Source organism: Sphaerodactylus townsendi, linkage group LG15 (assembly GCF_021028975.2).
Source record: "Sphaerodactylus townsendi isolate TG3544 linkage group LG15, MPM_Stown_v2.3, whole genome shotgun sequence".
In the NCBI taxonomy this organism is placed as follows: domain Eukaryota; kingdom Metazoa; phylum Chordata; class Lepidosauria; order Squamata; family Sphaerodactylidae; genus Sphaerodactylus; species Sphaerodactylus townsendi.
In genome coordinates this window covers 38,961,335-38,976,771 of record NC_059439.1, presented here as the reverse complement: position 1 = coordinate 38,976,771, position 15,437 = coordinate 38,961,335, and the positions used below count along the sequence as shown (strand labels likewise).

Genomic DNA, 15,437 nt, shown 5'->3' with positions numbered 1-15,437 from the left:
TGACGCTGACGTCACCCGGAGGAGCCGGGCATGACGGGAAATCGATCCACTTTGGGGCTGTTTTGAAATATTTAAAGGATTTAAGCTAATGCAGCTCCTCGGGCTCCGCGGTTCTGAGCGCAGCTGCGGCCGGGCTTTCCCCAGGGTAGGCTCCGCGCGGATCACGGCAGTCCCGCCACGCAGGGCATGAGCAGCAGCAGCGCTTTGCCTTTCTCCCCCCGAGCACCAGATGTTGCATTTGAGGATGCAACACCCTCACACCCTACAACGCACAAAGCAGCAGCGCTTTAGTCCCCCCGAGTGCCAGATGTTGTATTTGAGGATGCAACACCCCACAACACACAAAGCAGCAGCGCTTTGCTTTTCTCCCCCCCCGAGCACCAGATGTTGCATTTGAGGATGCAACACCCCACAACACAAAAAGCAGCAGCGCTTTGCTTTTCTTCCCCCCCCGAGCGCCAGATGTTGTATTTGAGGATGCAACACCCTCACACCCTACAACGCACAAAGCAGCAGCGCTTTAGTCCCCCCGAGTGCCAGATGTTGTATTTGAGGATGCAACACCCCACAACACACAAAGCAGCAGCACTTTGCTTTTTCCCCGCGCCAATTGTAGATGTTGCATTTGAGGATGCAAATACCCTCACACCCTACAACGCACAAAGCAGCAGCGCTTTAGCGTTCCCTGCGCTGTGATGTTGTATTTGAGGATGCAACACAGCACAAAGCAGCACCGCTTTGCTTTTCTCCCCCCCCCCAGAACCAGATGTTGCATTTGAGGATGCAACACCCTCACACCCTACAACGCACAAAGCAGCAGCGCTTTAGTCCCCCCGAGTGCCAGATGTTGTATTTGAGGATGCAACACCCCACAACACACAAAGCAGCAGCGCTTTGCTTTTCTTCCCCCCCCGAGCACCAGATGTTGCATTTGAGGATGCAACACCCTCACACCCTACAACGCACAAAGCAGCAGCGCTTTAGTTGCCCCCAAGTGCCAGATGTTGTATTTGAGGATGCAACACAGCACAAAGCAGCACCGCTTTGCTTTTCTCCCCCCGAGAACCAGATGTTGCATTTGAGGATGCAACACCCTCACACCCTACAATTCACAAGGCAGCAGCGCTTTAGTCCCCCCCAGCGCCAGATGTTGTATTTTAGGATGCAACACCCTACAACACACAAAGCAGCACTGCTTTGCTTTTCTCCCCCCTCCCCGAGAACCAGATGTTGCATTTGAGGATGCAACACCCTCACACCCTACAACGCACAAAGCAGCAGTGCTTTAGTCCCCCCCAAGTGCCAGATGTTGTATTTGAGGATGCAACACCCTACAACACACAAAGCAGCACCGCTTTGCTTTTCTCCCCCCCCCGAGAACCAGATGTTGCATTTGAGGATGCAACACCCTCATACCCCACAACACACAAAGCAGCAGTGCTTTGCTTCCCCTCCACCCCGAACTCCAAATGTTGCATTTGAGGATGTCACACCCTTACAACACACAATCCCTTCGTGGCCTGATGCAGGCTTTCTATATGCCAAGTGCATGGAACTGACTCACAAACACACCATAAATGAATCCCCACTGGCAGCCTATCAGCAACATTTTGTCTGGAATAATCTTTCTCACGGGGGCTCCAAGCAGATTACACAGTATAATTACAAAATGGGACATTGGTTAGACGATGCTTCAGCATTGCAGAAGTCCGCAAACCATCAGAAAGAACTGAAGCACAGCATAAGTATTCACGTGACATTAGGCAGTATAAAAATTATGTAACAGGATCCTAAGAACATAAGAACTAGCCTGCTGGATCAGACCAGAGTCCATCTAGTCCAGCACTCTGCTACTCGCAGTGACCCACCAGGTGCCTTTGGGAGCTCACGTGCAGGATGTGAAAGCAAGGGCCTTCTGCTGCTCCTGAGGACCTGGTCTGCTAAGGCATTTGCAATCTGAGATCAAGGAGGATCAAGAATTGACAGCTTAAGAGATCGATTTCTCCTCCATAAATCTGTCCAAGCCCTTTTAAAAGCTATCCAGGCTAGTGGCCATCACCACCTCCTGTGGCAGCATATTCCAAACACCAATCACACGTTGCGTGAAGAAGTGTTTCCTTTTATTAGTCCTAATTCTTCCTACTTACAGTAAACTATGCACAGCAGTATAGACCACAGTCCCAATCGTTTATCCAAGCATGTTTATAAAATCATTTTGTCTGGTGCAACCCTGTTTATTACCTTTGCACACAACCTCTCTTGAATAATTCAGTTTTGCAGTTTGCTGAAAGCCGGGCGAGTGGAAGGCTTTCCTGACCTCCTCGGGCTCCCCAGAGTTTACAATGTTTTAAACCTGATTTTAAAATGGTGTTTTGCAACTTTCTTGGGCCTTCACATTTGTACCTCCAGACTTATTTGGATAAGAAGACTATATAATAACCACATTTATTGGAGTTGGTTACCAGTTTGACTCCTATTGGTAAATAAAGATCAAACTACATAATGTTGGAATCCTGAGATTAGCACTCCAGATAATATAATTTAGTCCTAAAAGGTGGCAGCAATCTGCTATCGTTGTTATTTACCTCTCCAACACACTTTCACGGGTGTGATGCTCTTCAGCAGCCAATGGCTCTGTTCCTGTCACAGCTGCACAGCATACCGGACAGAAATTCAACAGCCAGTGCTTTTCTTCTTGTCTGTCAAATGATCTCACTTGGGGGGAGGTATTGCCCACCACCCTGCCCTTCCAGGCTAAGTCTGCCCTTCAGCAAAAGGGCAGGGCAAGGTGACAGGTGAATTGGGACTCGTGATGGTGGTGAGGATGATAACATAACCAGGGGTGAAGTTAGCACGAAACTCTTCTGGGGCTCAAGATGGCTTCATGCGGTTGTGTTTCCCTGTCACATCCTTTTCCAGAGACATCTGGCTGGCCAGTGCAGGAAACAGAATTAACAGCCCCTTGATCCAATCCAGCTGCATTAGGCAGCCCCACAGCTGGTTTGTTTTGCGTTCCTCCAAGTGTGACGTCCCCTACGGACACCTTGTCCAAATGCGTAAAATAGAACATATTTCAGTGCATATTCTTGTTGGTTTAAACTAAATTTATTTATGATTAAGCACACTAACAAACACCAGTTTTAACTGCTGTTAAAAGAGAATTCTACGTCTTCCCCCCCCCCCCTCCCTCCCCACGCCCAGCCTGACGCACAGGGGACTGGAGCCAAGGTTCCAAACCAGAGACTAGGCTCTGCATTTCCACGGTTAAGTGTGGACACATCATCAAGAACAAGTGGCACTTGGTGTGGCGGGATCCAGCCCAGAGTACATGCACTGGCTTTTAAGAGTCACCAGAGGTCTTTTTATTTTGTAAAGGTTTTGCATTTGAATGCTCCCAGTACAGTATATTGACAGATCAAAGGTTTCTGTGATGGGTTGAGAATGCCTGTGGTGTTAGTGAGAAAAAGCCTCAAGATCCAACCTAGGAGCATTCTCCCCCCCCCCCCCCCACACACACACAGAGGAGGGCAACGGAAGATCCAGGTCACCCCAAACTCTGGCCCCTTCTGCGCACGCAAAATAATGCGTTTTCAAACCACTTTCACAACTGTTTGCAAGTGGATTTTGCTATTCCGCACAGCTTCAAAGAGCATTGAAAGCAGTTTCAAAGTGCATTATTCTGCATGTGCGGAATGAGCCTCTGTCTGCTCCACCTTCCACAGCTACCATCAGAGGCCTCTGCAGAGCTTTCCTGCTCTCCCAGAAGTCATGGCTATGCGCTGCAACAGGGTTTCCATTGAGCAATCCATCTGGCAGCTGACCTTGGCTTCGTCCAAAGTTTGCTCTGCTTATAATTTCCAATTGGATCTTGGGAGAGCGGAAAGTCGCGTGTTCTGACTGACCTGCAGCTGGGCGGAATGGCCACGTCTTTTGCGAAGTAAGTTTATTGGAGCGGAGGGGTGTGGAGAGCGTCAGAAATGTCAGCCGTGCTCAGGGGTGTGGGTTGAGCCAGGACCCCGGAGTCTTGCTGCCTTGGCGAGTGTTTCTGGGACTCGAGAAGAGCGCACCGCAGTTCAGAGTGCAGAAACTGCGACCGGCAGGGATGGCAGCATCTCACAGCCAGTGTGAGAGCCAGCGTGGTGTAGTGGTTAAAAGCAGGTGGGTTCTAATCTGGAGAACTGGGCCTCCCTCACTTTTTAGCATCACACACCCGTGGCTAGGGTCAAGCACTTCTAGAAGCTTCATGCTGCGTCAAGTTTAAGAAGCCCCGGAGCAGTACCAGTAGAGTGGTCCTGTAGTATTTTGTGGTGGTTTTCCTGTATTTAGAAGCTCCTCATAATCCAAGGCCCTAAACCAGTGGTGGTGAACCTATGGCACGGGTGCCAGAGGTGGCACTCAGCCCTCTCTGTGGGCACCCGCAAACAGAGTGCCCCCCCCCCCCACATCTAGGCTGGCCTGGGCTGCTGAGCTCGATTATTAGCATTAAACCTAAGACCTAGTTTTGGGGAAGCAGTGTAGGTAACCCTGTAAGCACTGTTAAACCCCACTGATTTTCATGCAAAGAGCAAAAGCGCAATCCTTTACCTGGGAGTAAACTCGGTTGCTGGCAATGGGGCTTGCTTCTGAGTAAACCCTCCTAGGGTTGTGACTCACCCGTTGGAAGAGTTGCACGGTTGCTTCAAAGCAAAGCCACCGACTACCACCAAGCTTACTCCCGAGTAATGCATGCCTCTGAGCCAACAGTTTTTTCTAAACTAAAACCTCAGTATTCAGGTTAAATTGCCATGCTGGCACTTTGCGATAAATAAGTGGGTTTTGGGTTGCAGTTTGGGCACTCCGTCTCGAAAAGGTTCGCCATCAGTGCCCTAAACTGAAGCTCGTTTAGTGAAAATAAACACAGCACTGTTTGCAACAGCCCTGTAAAGTAGGCCAGACGGAGAGCGTGACTAACGCATTTGAGATTAAACAGTTTGCATCACGGGCGATTTGAACCTCTGGCCTCTCTTCCTTTCCAGCTTCAGCGCCTCTGAACCCGAACCCACAGTCGCCCAGGACTACCAAGATCTCAAATCCACGGACATGGCAGAGGAAGGGCGGAAACACTTTGGGAGAGGTGCCTTGAGATGTGGGGATATTGCCAAGTGGGGCCAACCAGACACGTGGGACATATAAACCCAGCAAGAAACGGGGGGAAGTCAACCTTTCTCCTGGGACTGGATCTGTTGGGGGAGGACTGGAAGAGCTGTGGGAAGGACGGTTTGGACACCATGGGACGGCAGATCCAAGGGTTGCCAACTCTGGAACAGGAAACCCCTGGAGATTTGGGATAGAACCTGGGGAGGGGAGGGATCTTGGAAAGGTCTAATGCCCTCACGTCCACCCTCCAGGCAGCCCACTGATTGGTGTAGTCTGGAGATCCACTTGTAATTCTGGGAGATCGCCAGACCCCGCCTGGAGGTTGGCAACTCTGGAAGACCCACATGAAGGCCTGGGGCTCAGCGGCCTCCACCGCTTCCTCCCTGTTGGGCGTCCCTTCTGGGGGGTTCCTTGTCCTGCCTTCTGGATCGCTGTGTTTGTTCCATCACTGCAATCCCTTCCCTGGACTCCTGCCTTCTTTCCCCCAAGAGTCTCCCACTCACTGGCTTCATGCAAACCCCCAAGTTCCCTGGATCCACTGGGTTTTGGCGCTTGCTTGGAGGCCTGGCAAAACTCGGCAAGAGGCACATCTCAGCATAGAAACGTCTCTTCTGGTACCCACAGGGTTGCCGCCACCCCAGTCGGCATTGGACCGGATCTGCCCCACCAGCCGCCTGCTCCTCCTCGTGGCCGGCCTCTGCGCTGTGCTCAGCCTTCTGGTCATTATTATGGGCACCAAGGGTGAGTGGCAGCTGGGCAAAGGGATGGCAGACTGGCAGGATCCTCTGGCCAAGCCCCCGAATAGATAAAACAACTAGGGGGGTACCAGAGCTCTGCAGGGGCTCGATTCGCTCTCCTCGAAGTGGGAGATGGTGGGTTCCGCTTTTAGGACTAATAAAAGGAAACACTTCTTCACAAAACATGTGATTGCTGTTTGGAATATGCTGCCGCAGGGGGTGGTGATGGCCACTCATCTGGATAGCTTTAAAAGGGGCTTGGACAGATTTATGGAGGAGAAGTCGATCTCTGGCTACCAATCTTGATCCTCCTTGATCTCAGATTGCAAATGCCTGAGCAGAACAGGTGCTCAGGAGCAGCAGCAGCAGCAGAAGGCCCTTGCTTTCACCTCCTGCACGTGAGCTCCCAAAGGCACTTGGTGGGCCACTGCGAGTAGCAGAGTGCTGGACTAGATGGACTCTGGTCTGATCCAGCTGGCTAGTTCTTATGTTCTTATGGATTTGGGCTGCCGGGTCTGGGTTTGAGGCAAACCCCTGCGGAGCTGGGCTTGGATCTGGCTGACAGGGCGGCTCCATCCTGGGGGCAGGTGGGGCAACCGAGCACCTCGAGCCTCCAGCAGACCCACTTTTCAGCATCCCCTCGATTTGCTTCTTGCCAGGGGCACAGTTTGGCACAGCGCAGCAGGAGACCTGGGAGTCCCTCCAGAGCTTCAACAAGACCGTCTCGGTGGGCCTCAGCAGCCTCCAGCAGAAGCGTGAGTAAAAGAGGAGAGGCTGGGGTTGAAATCCCCCCCCTCACCCCACCCCTGTGTGGTTGTGGATGCTTGTGTAGTGGCAAGAAAGTGACCGGCACAGATGCGGGCCCTGTGGTTCCTGTCTGCCGTGCAGAAAAGCCCCTGCAATGTTGCGGTTGCCCCTGAAATCAGAGCTGGCTGCAAGCCACAGGCTCAGGGATTTATTTTATTGTACTCCGCCCATCCCTGGCCACAGCCGGCCTTGTGGCTGCTGACAACAAGACGTCAGGGGGAGAGCCTGGGCAAGGGGGATCTGAGGAGGGGAGGGGCATCAGTAGGTACCTCTCAAAAGAGCCATTTGATCCTGGGGAGGAGATCTCTCTGTCGCCTGGAGATCACATGCAGTTCCTGGGGACATCGAGACCAGCCACCCAGTGGTGGGATCCAAAAATTTTAGTAACAGGTTCCCATGGTGGTGGGATTCAAACTGTGGCGAAGCACCAATGGGGCTGGGCGGGGCACGACAGGGCCGTGGCTGGGCATTCCGGGGGCGGGGCATTGCTGGGCGGGGCTGTGGCAAGGACGCAGCCGCTGCGCCGGTCCTTGGGCGGGAAACGAATGCACGCAGGCGCAGGCTGCCACGCACGCGGTGCACCTCCTGCTAGACTGCTCCAAGTTCTGCGCACTACTGCTGAGAGGAGGGGCGTAACTAAGGCAAAAATCACGTGGCAAAATCACCCATTAGTAACCCCCTCTCGGCACACACAAATAATGAGTAACCTACTCTCCGGAACCTGTGAGAACCTGCTGGATCCCACCTCTGCAGCCCCCCTACCTGCATAGTCTTTCTATTGTCTGTTCTAGGAAACAGCACCAGCTCACGACTGACCACGTTGGAGCAGACCTTGGGCCGCGAGGGCAACGAGACAGAGAAAAGTGAGGGCCTGGCGTGGCCATGCTTGGTGGCCGCTTGTGCTCCTTTGTGGCTGGGGGATGCGGGGGAAGCTGGCCTGATGACTCAGCCCCCGGGCGGGCTGGGCTGGGCCGGACCTCTCCCCAAAGCGGCCATTTTCTTCAGAGAAACTGACCTCTGTCGTGTGGGAGATCACCAGGCTACCCCTGGAGGTTGGCAACTCCCTAGCCTGGGGCTCACGCTCCTTCTTTCCTGCCTCTTTCCTCCGTCAGTCAAGAAGCGGCTGGAAAGCTTGCTGGCGATCCTGCACCAGGACTCGAACTCGCTGCGTTGTCAGCTGGTGGAGCTACAAAGCAACGGTACTGAAGAGACCAAAGAGGCGGGTGGGGAGACGAACTGGGTAAAGGGGAAAAGCTGGATGAGGGTCCGGTCCGTGGGGCTACTTGGTTGGTTAGGACTGTCCCCTTCCCCCCCCCCCTCCCTCCACTGATGTTTGTGTGGCCTGAATGTATTATTTGATTACTAGCAAACCTGTAAATCCCAGTATGGCCCTGGAGGCAGCTCCCCATTGAAGAAGAAGAAGAGGAGGAGTTTGGATTTATATTCCCCCTTTCTCTCCTGCAGGAGACTCAAAGGGGCTTACAGTCTCCTTGCCCTTCCCCCCTCACAACAAACACCCTGTGAGGTGGGTGGGGCTGAGAGAGCTCCGAGAAGCTGTGACTAGCCCAAGGTCACCCTGCTGGCATGTGTGGGAGTGCACAGGCTAATCTGAATTCCTCAGATAAGCCTCTACAACTCAAGCGGCAGAGCTGGGAATCAAACCCGGTTCCTCCAGATCAGAGTGCACCTGCTCTTAGCCACTGCTCTTAGCCACTACGCCACTGCTGCTCCACTGAGGAGAGACTGTCCCCCCCCCCCCCAAACCCAACCATCATGGAATGGGATCGTGGGACCTTTGTGGATGGAAAGCGTGTCAGAGGAGAAGGAACCGATCCAGGCCGAGGGGGGAAAGATGGCTGGATCCAACCCCAGAAGTGCATCCGTGGGCTCACACACGTTGGTGGCTCAGGGGCAACGCTTTGATTTCTCCTCCCCTAACAGGTAGTAAGTCCGGCTGCTGCCCTAAAGGCTGGGCAGTCCATCACGAGAGCTGCTATTGGATGTCCCGTCTTCAGCGGCCCTGGATGGAGGCCAAGCGGGACTGTGAAGGCAAAGAGTCCCACCTGATTATCATCAATTCACCTGAGGAGAAAGTAAGTGTTAAGAACATAAGAACATAAGAACTAGCCTGCTGGATCAGACCAGAGTCCATCTAGTCCAGCACTCTGCTACTCGCAGTGGCCCACCAGATGCCTTTGGGAGCTCACCTGCAGGATGTGAAAGCAATGGCCTTCTGCTGCTGCTGCTCCTGAGCACCTGGTCTGCTAAGGCATTTGCAATCTCAGATCAAGGAGGATCAAGATTGGTAGCCATAAATTGACTTCTCCTCCATAAATCTGTCCAAGCCCTTTTTAAAGCTATCCAGGTGAGTGGCCATCACCACCTCCTGTGGCAGCATATTCCAAACACCAATCACACGTTGCGTGAAGAGGTGTTTCCTTTTATTAGTCCTAATTCTTCCCCCCAGCATTTTCAATGAATGCCCCCTGGTTCTAGTATTGTGAGAAAGAGAGAAAAATTTCTCCCTGTCAACATTTTCTACCCCATGCATAATTTTATAGACTTCAATCATATCCCCCCTCAGATGTCTCCTCTCCAACTAAAGAGTCCCAAACGCTGCAGCCTCTCCTCATAAGGAAGGTGCTCCAATCCTTCAATCATCCTCGTTGCCCTTCTCTGCACTTTTTCTATCTCCTCAATATCCTTTTTTGAGATGTGGCAACCAGAACTGAACACAGAACACTGACAGCGCTGTAGTCCTCCTGCAGGGCGGGCCATCTACCTCGGAGGGGTGGAAGCGTGGGTGCTGTGGGATCAGCAAACATCTCAGTTGTTTCCTTTTGCTAGAAGTTTGTGGATGAGCTCAGGAGGTCGGCTTACATGTGGATCGGCCTGACAGATGTCAGCGGGACGTGGAAGTGGGTGGATGAGACAGGCTACACCGTCCGCTCAGAGTGAGTCCCGTGAACCACACAGCCCACCATCACCTCCCCCCCGCTCTTGTGCTGTGCCTTTGTAACCTCAGCTTGTGGGTTCTGTGGGGCAGAACTTGGAATGAGTTTGCAACAACAAATTTAAAAAAAACAAAATGGTTTACTTTCTTAACATATAATATATAACATCAACATTTAACATTACACTTCAAGGTCCTGTTCAGGTTGCATTTTCAAGTCCTTATATTTACAGTCTACTGATACTGCCAAGTCCAATTCTTCTTTGCAAGAGGGTTGGCTCCTGAAGACTCCAAGGGCTTGATGAACAGGATTCAACATGATGAAGGTTTCCAGGAGAACTCTCACCCATGACAACCACAAAAACCCTGAAACAGTAAACTCCAACATTTACAACACAGCAAAAACAAACAACTACCCTCCCAGTAGTTCCCAACAACATTGCAGTTACCTTCACAAGGTGTTAAGGGCTTCTACAAACCAAGGTCCGAGTCTGGTAGCCTTGTCTCCTCCAAACTACATGAGGTCTGCAGCCTCCTCCTGCTTTGGGTCTCCACCCCTTTCTGGGTCAACCCATTCTGAGCATGAGGGTTACATCTTCATTCACCACTCAGAAGATAATTAAGTTCAATGTATTGTCAAAGCCTTTCGCAGCCAGAATCACTAGGGTGTTGTGGGTTTTCCAGGTTGTATGGCCATGTTCCAGTAGCATTTTGTCCTGACGTTTCGCCTGCATCTGTGGCTGGCATCTTCAGAGGAGTGGGGGACAAGATAGGGATTCCTTCACACATGTGCCTCGTTTGTAAGCTTCTGAGGCCTATAGCTATGGAGGGGCATATGGGGAAATGCCCCCAGAGAAATATGCCATGTTTTCCTCTGAATTCTTAGCTTGCACTTAAAAAAAATGTTTCTAGCCCTTTTTGTTGTGCAGATAAAATGGAAAATGCAAAGCTTCCTATAAAGAGCAGAGGAAGGAAGGCGCCAGTTGTTTGGGGCTGTCAGATAACCCCTTCCTGACCATAATAATTCTCGTCAGTTCTGTCCTCAACCTTTTCTGTCCTTTGGTTCTTTTGTGGTTGTTGACATCTTTAACATCCGCTGGAGTAAGATTTATTTTCATCTGAGGCTGCCTCCTCTGCTTGCAGTGGGTGGGTTCAGGGAGGGGTGGGGAGTAGCAGAAAAATCAATACTTGGTTTCACTCTGCCTTGTAGTCAACCCCGCAGGGTCGTCGCTAAGGAATAGGCGAGACGCCCCCCCACCACCCAACGTTCTACCACGGCGCTGCTGGGTCAGCAGTGCATTACTACACTGCCTGGCCCCTGGTTTTGGTATAGCTTGCCTGTGTGCATAAGCATAAGCATTTTATTGTCATTGTGGACGCACAACTAAATTTACAGCCGCATTCCTCGAGGCACACAATTTCAGACTCATACCCCACCCTCCCTTTCCCCTTCCTCCACCCATCCCTACACAGCCCCAAACACATCAACACGAAGCCGCGGAGTTCAGCATAGCCACAGCTCTAGAGTAGAAGCTGTCTCTATGCCTCTTTGTCCTAGTTTTTATAGACCTGTATCGTCTGCAGGATGGTCACAGTTCAAAAAGAGAGTGTGCTGGATGAGACGGGTCTCTCAGAATATTTTGGGCTTTCTTTCGGCTTCGGGAATGATAGAGTTCTTCCAAGGAGGGGAGAGGGCAGCCGATGATCCTCTGTGCAGGAGTGATCACCCTTTGGAGCGCCTTCCTATCTGCCACTGTGCAACTGGAGAACCATACACAGATGCAGGAGGTTAAGACACTCTCTATAGCACAGCGGTAAAAAGACACCAGGAGTTTTCCATTCAGTTGTTTCCTTAAAAGTCTCAGAGAAAGAGAACATTCCTCTGAGCATGTGCTGAATGTCTCGCTCACTAGTTGTCGTGCTTCTGCAGGGACCTTCTTGGGCTGTTCTGCCCTTAGATTAGTTGTTCTCAAAGATGGCTTCAGGGTTTCAGTTGGGAATTGTGGGTGGGAATTGTGTACTGAGTTTAACTTGTGTATTCAGACACAGTTAGGAAGACACATCTGGAAATGCACATTTAATATATATATTTTTTAAAATGTCTCTTTTGTTTTAGGGACTGGGGTGAAGGTCAGCCAGACCACTGGTATGGCCACACCCTCGGGGGAGGGGAAGACTGCGTCCACACGTATCCTGATGGCCGCTGGAACGATAACCACTGTTCCCGTTCATTCGCTTGGATGTGTGAGAAGGAACTGAAGGTCTAGAGTCTAGACTCTAGAGGACGGGAATCCCGGAAGTCTGCTGTGACTCCCATGTTACAAGAGTGCCTCATGGGTAGAGAAGTTGGGGCTTTTACTTCTTCCGCACGAGCTTTAGAAGTGCAATAATTCATCTCATCCATTGGATGATTCTGATCCAAATCATCTCTTGTTTTCTAATTTTATATTTGTACCCCCATGCATATGTGCAGTAATATTGGACAGACATCTTACACCTGATGAAACGGGCTGTAGTTCACAAAAACTTCATATCTCAACTTCATATTTTTCATAAATAATGAGTAAGAAATCTATTTAAGTTTACTCTCGTACCTGTACCTAGCACAAAAGGAAGACAAATTTGTGCTGGAATCATTGGGACAGATTTTGCTAACCTATTTTCTAAAAAAGGTGTAATTTCTCATGTAACATGACATCAGAGGTGGGATCCAGCAGGTTCTCACAGGTTCCCGAGAGTAGGTTAATAATTATTTGTGTGTACCGAGAGGGGGTTACTAATTGGTGATTTTGCCACGTGATTTTTGCCTTAGTTACGCCCCTCCTCTCAGCAGTAGCGCGCAGAACTTGAAGCAGTCTAGCAGGAGGTGCACCGGCGTGCGTGGCAGCCTGCGCCTGCGTGCATTCGTTTCCCGCCCAAGGACCGGCGCAGCGGCTGCGTCCTTGCCACAGCCCCCCCAGGAATGCCCCGCCCCCGGAATGCCCGGCCACACCCCCGTCGTGCCCCGCCCAGCCCCATTGGCGCTACGCCACAGTTTGAATCCCACCACCATGGGAACCTGTTACTAAAATTTTTGGATCCCACAACTGCATGACATGTAATGTCTACAATAGCAAAGTAGTATTTACTATGGGGTATCAGATATTCCACAGCAACTCACTGCCTGAACAGAGTCTAAAATGTAATATTAATCTATCTAATTATGGTAGGAAGGGTTAACTTCTGTTCTGTTCCATCTACGTAACCTGTAAAACAGATCAACATTCCATTACCATGCATGTAAAGGGAGGCATCCTTTTACTACTTCGATAGACCATGAGGAAATATTAACTCCCCCACCACCTGCTTCTGTTCCTAATATTAACAAGGTTTGCTGCTATGAAGTTCATTCTAAGATGCCAACCAGGAATGGGAAGGAGCCGAGACCAAGACTGACAAAAAAGAAGGGTGGGAATTAGAAGGGGTGCGAGAGAAATGCAGGCATTTAATGAAAAGAGTGCAAATTGAAAGGAGAAAAGGGTGGGAAGGAGGAAGAGAAATCAGGGGGGGGGGGGAAGAAAGGTTTTATTTTCTATGACACTAACAGGGAAGATCTGGTGGACCACACAAAACACGATGGAGCTGAGCTGGAGGAAAAGAAGAGGAAAACGGATTGACGTAAACGAAACACAATCTCATTAGGAGGCTTCAGCTTATAAACGGCCGAGGCAGCCATGAAGCGCGCTGGCTGGTATTGCCTTGCTGCAGGGCTGGCTTTAGCAAGATATGCAAGCGTTGGCGTCCTTGCAATACACTTTGCAGAAAGGCACAGCGAGAAGAAAGTGAACTATTTGCTGTGCTCTGCCTTCCCTGCAGCCCTAGTGGTTGTCGTGCACAATTACGTTACGAGTAAAAGAAATGGAAATGCCTTTGAATGTTACATGGTCTGGCTTCAGGGGTCCTCCAGCTAACTTGGGCCCCCCAGGAATTTTGTCTCTTCCCCCCACCCCCACATCACCCTGTCTTTACTGGCTCTGGTTAGCTGTTTTGGTCAACACTCTACATCTGAATAAATGCTTCACACTCCTGGTGTATTCTGCCAATGAGCATCCTCAAAGAATCCTGTTCGTTGCACGCACTTAAGAATACCACCCTACCACCCTATAGCAAATATTAAGATACATTGGTTTTCTTGCCTTTATTCTCATTCACTTCTGGATGCAATACTGGGGACTTCAATACCATTGCGTGTCCGGACACCTCCCTCTGTGAGATACGCGGTTTCAGTAATCGGTAATAATCGGTTTTGGTAATCAGTAATAATCGGTAATACTCGGTTTCAGTAATCGATAATAATCAGGTGTTGGTAATCAGTAATAATTGGTGATACTCGGTTTCAGTAATCGGTTTTGGTAATCGGTAATAATCGGTGATACTCGGTTTCAGTAATCGATAATAATCAGGTTTTGGTAATCGGTAATAATTGGTAATACTCGGTATCAGTAATCCGTAATAATCAGTAATAACCAGTTTTAGTAATCGATAATAATCGTTTTCAATAATCCATGATAATCGGTAATAATCGGTTTCAGTAATCATGAACAATTGGCAATAATCAGTTTTGGTATCGGGAATAATTGGCAGTAATCCATTTCAGTAATTAGTAATCATCGGTAATATTTGGTTATAGTAATTGATAATAATTTATATTGGTAATCGGTAATAATCAGTTTTAGTAATTGGTAATAATCGGTAATAATCGGTTTCAGTAATCGGTAATAATCGGCTTCAGTAATCGATAATAATCGGTTTCAGTAATCGGTAATTATCGGTAATCGTTTCACTAATAGGTAGTAATTGGAAATCATCGGTTTTGGTATTGGCAATAATTGGTTTCGGTAATCAGTAATAATCTGTAATACTTGGTTTCAATAATCGATAATAATCATTAATAATTGGTTTCAGTTATTGGTAATAATTGGTAAAAATCAGTTCCAGTAATTGTTAATAATTGGCAACAATTGGTTTTGGTAATTAGTAATAATTGGTAATACTCATTTTAGTAATCGGCAATAATCGGTTTAGGTAATCGGTAATAATTGGTAATAATTGGTTTTAGTAATCCGTAATTATTGGTAACAATCCACTGCATGAGTAGGAATAAAAAAGGTAAAGTTTCCCCTTCAGTCATGTCCGACCCTGGGGTACCACTGCAAGCAGTGATTTCATAGGCAAGCTGTTTTTGGGAGTAGTTTCCCATTGCTTTCCCCATCTATTCTTTACCCCTAGCTATGTGCTAGGTACTCATTTACCAACCTAGGAATGGATGGCTGGCTGAGTTGACCATGAGCCAGCTGCTAGGATATCTGACCCACAGGGGGCTCAAACTCCTGACCGTGTGAGTGGCAGTGCAAGCACTTAACCACTACACCACATGGCTCCTAGAGTAGGAATAGAGAGGTACAATTACATCACTCGATCTAGACACTATACTCCAATTGATACAGCCCACAATCAGGTTGGCCTTCTTGGCCGCCGCATCACACTGCTGACTCATGTTCAGTTTGTGGTCTACTAAGACTCCCAGATCCCTTTCGCGTGAGGGAGTTCTTGTGAGCTTGAGGGAAACACAGCTGCCCGAGCCTTGGTCCACAGGAAGTTGTGGACATTGGGCAGTATCCACCCCCTCCATTCAACTGACAGCCAAGCCTTTTTCTGGTGCTACAAGCCAAAGGAAGAGAAGAGCCATTTAAGTTCTGGAACAGACCAAGAGCAGCAACCAGCTCATGCAAAAGCTCTTGTCGACCCCCGGGAGACACAGGTCT

At 49.6% G+C, this 15,437-nt stretch overlaps 1 protein-coding gene across 2 annotated transcripts; it reads left to right on the top strand.

Moving 5' to 3' along the window:
* The first annotated feature begins 33 nt into the window (after positions 1-33).
* Positions 34-12,167, top strand: LOC125445300 (asialoglycoprotein receptor 1-like). 2 transcript variants are annotated; one of them, XM_048518309.1, is made up of 9 exons: positions 34-145; positions 5,016-5,113; positions 5,761-5,877; positions 6,533-6,628; positions 7,472-7,543; positions 7,793-7,879; positions 8,622-8,773; positions 9,528-9,634; positions 11,750-12,167. In XM_048518309.1, the coding sequence occupies exons 2-9, from the start codon at positions 5,080-5,082 to the stop codon at positions 11,898-11,900; spliced, it is 816 nt and encodes a 271-aa protein (XP_048374266.1). In that variant the 5' UTR covers positions 34-145; positions 5,016-5,079; the 3' UTR covers positions 11,901-12,167. The 2 variants fall into 2 exon arrangements, with proteins under 2 accessions (XP_048374266.1, XP_048374265.1); XM_048518308.1 differs by lacking the exon at positions 34-145 and adding an exon at positions 3,814-3,937.
* The last annotated feature ends 3,270 nt before the right edge of the window (positions 12,168-15,437 follow it).

Bases quoted from the DNA above. Each gene is read 5' to 3' on its own strand.
- LOC125445300 (XM_048518308.1), top strand. From the start codon at position 3,918: ATGGCCACGTCTTTTGCGAA. The intron at 6,629-7,471 runs GTGAGTAAAAGA...TGTCTGTTCTAG, and splicing joins CAGCAGCCTCCAGCAGAAGC to GAAACAGCACCAGCTCACGA. The intron at 7,880-8,621 runs GTACTGAAGAGA...CTCCCCTAACAG, and splicing joins GGTGGAGCTACAAAGCAACG to GTAGTAAGTCCGGCTGCTGC.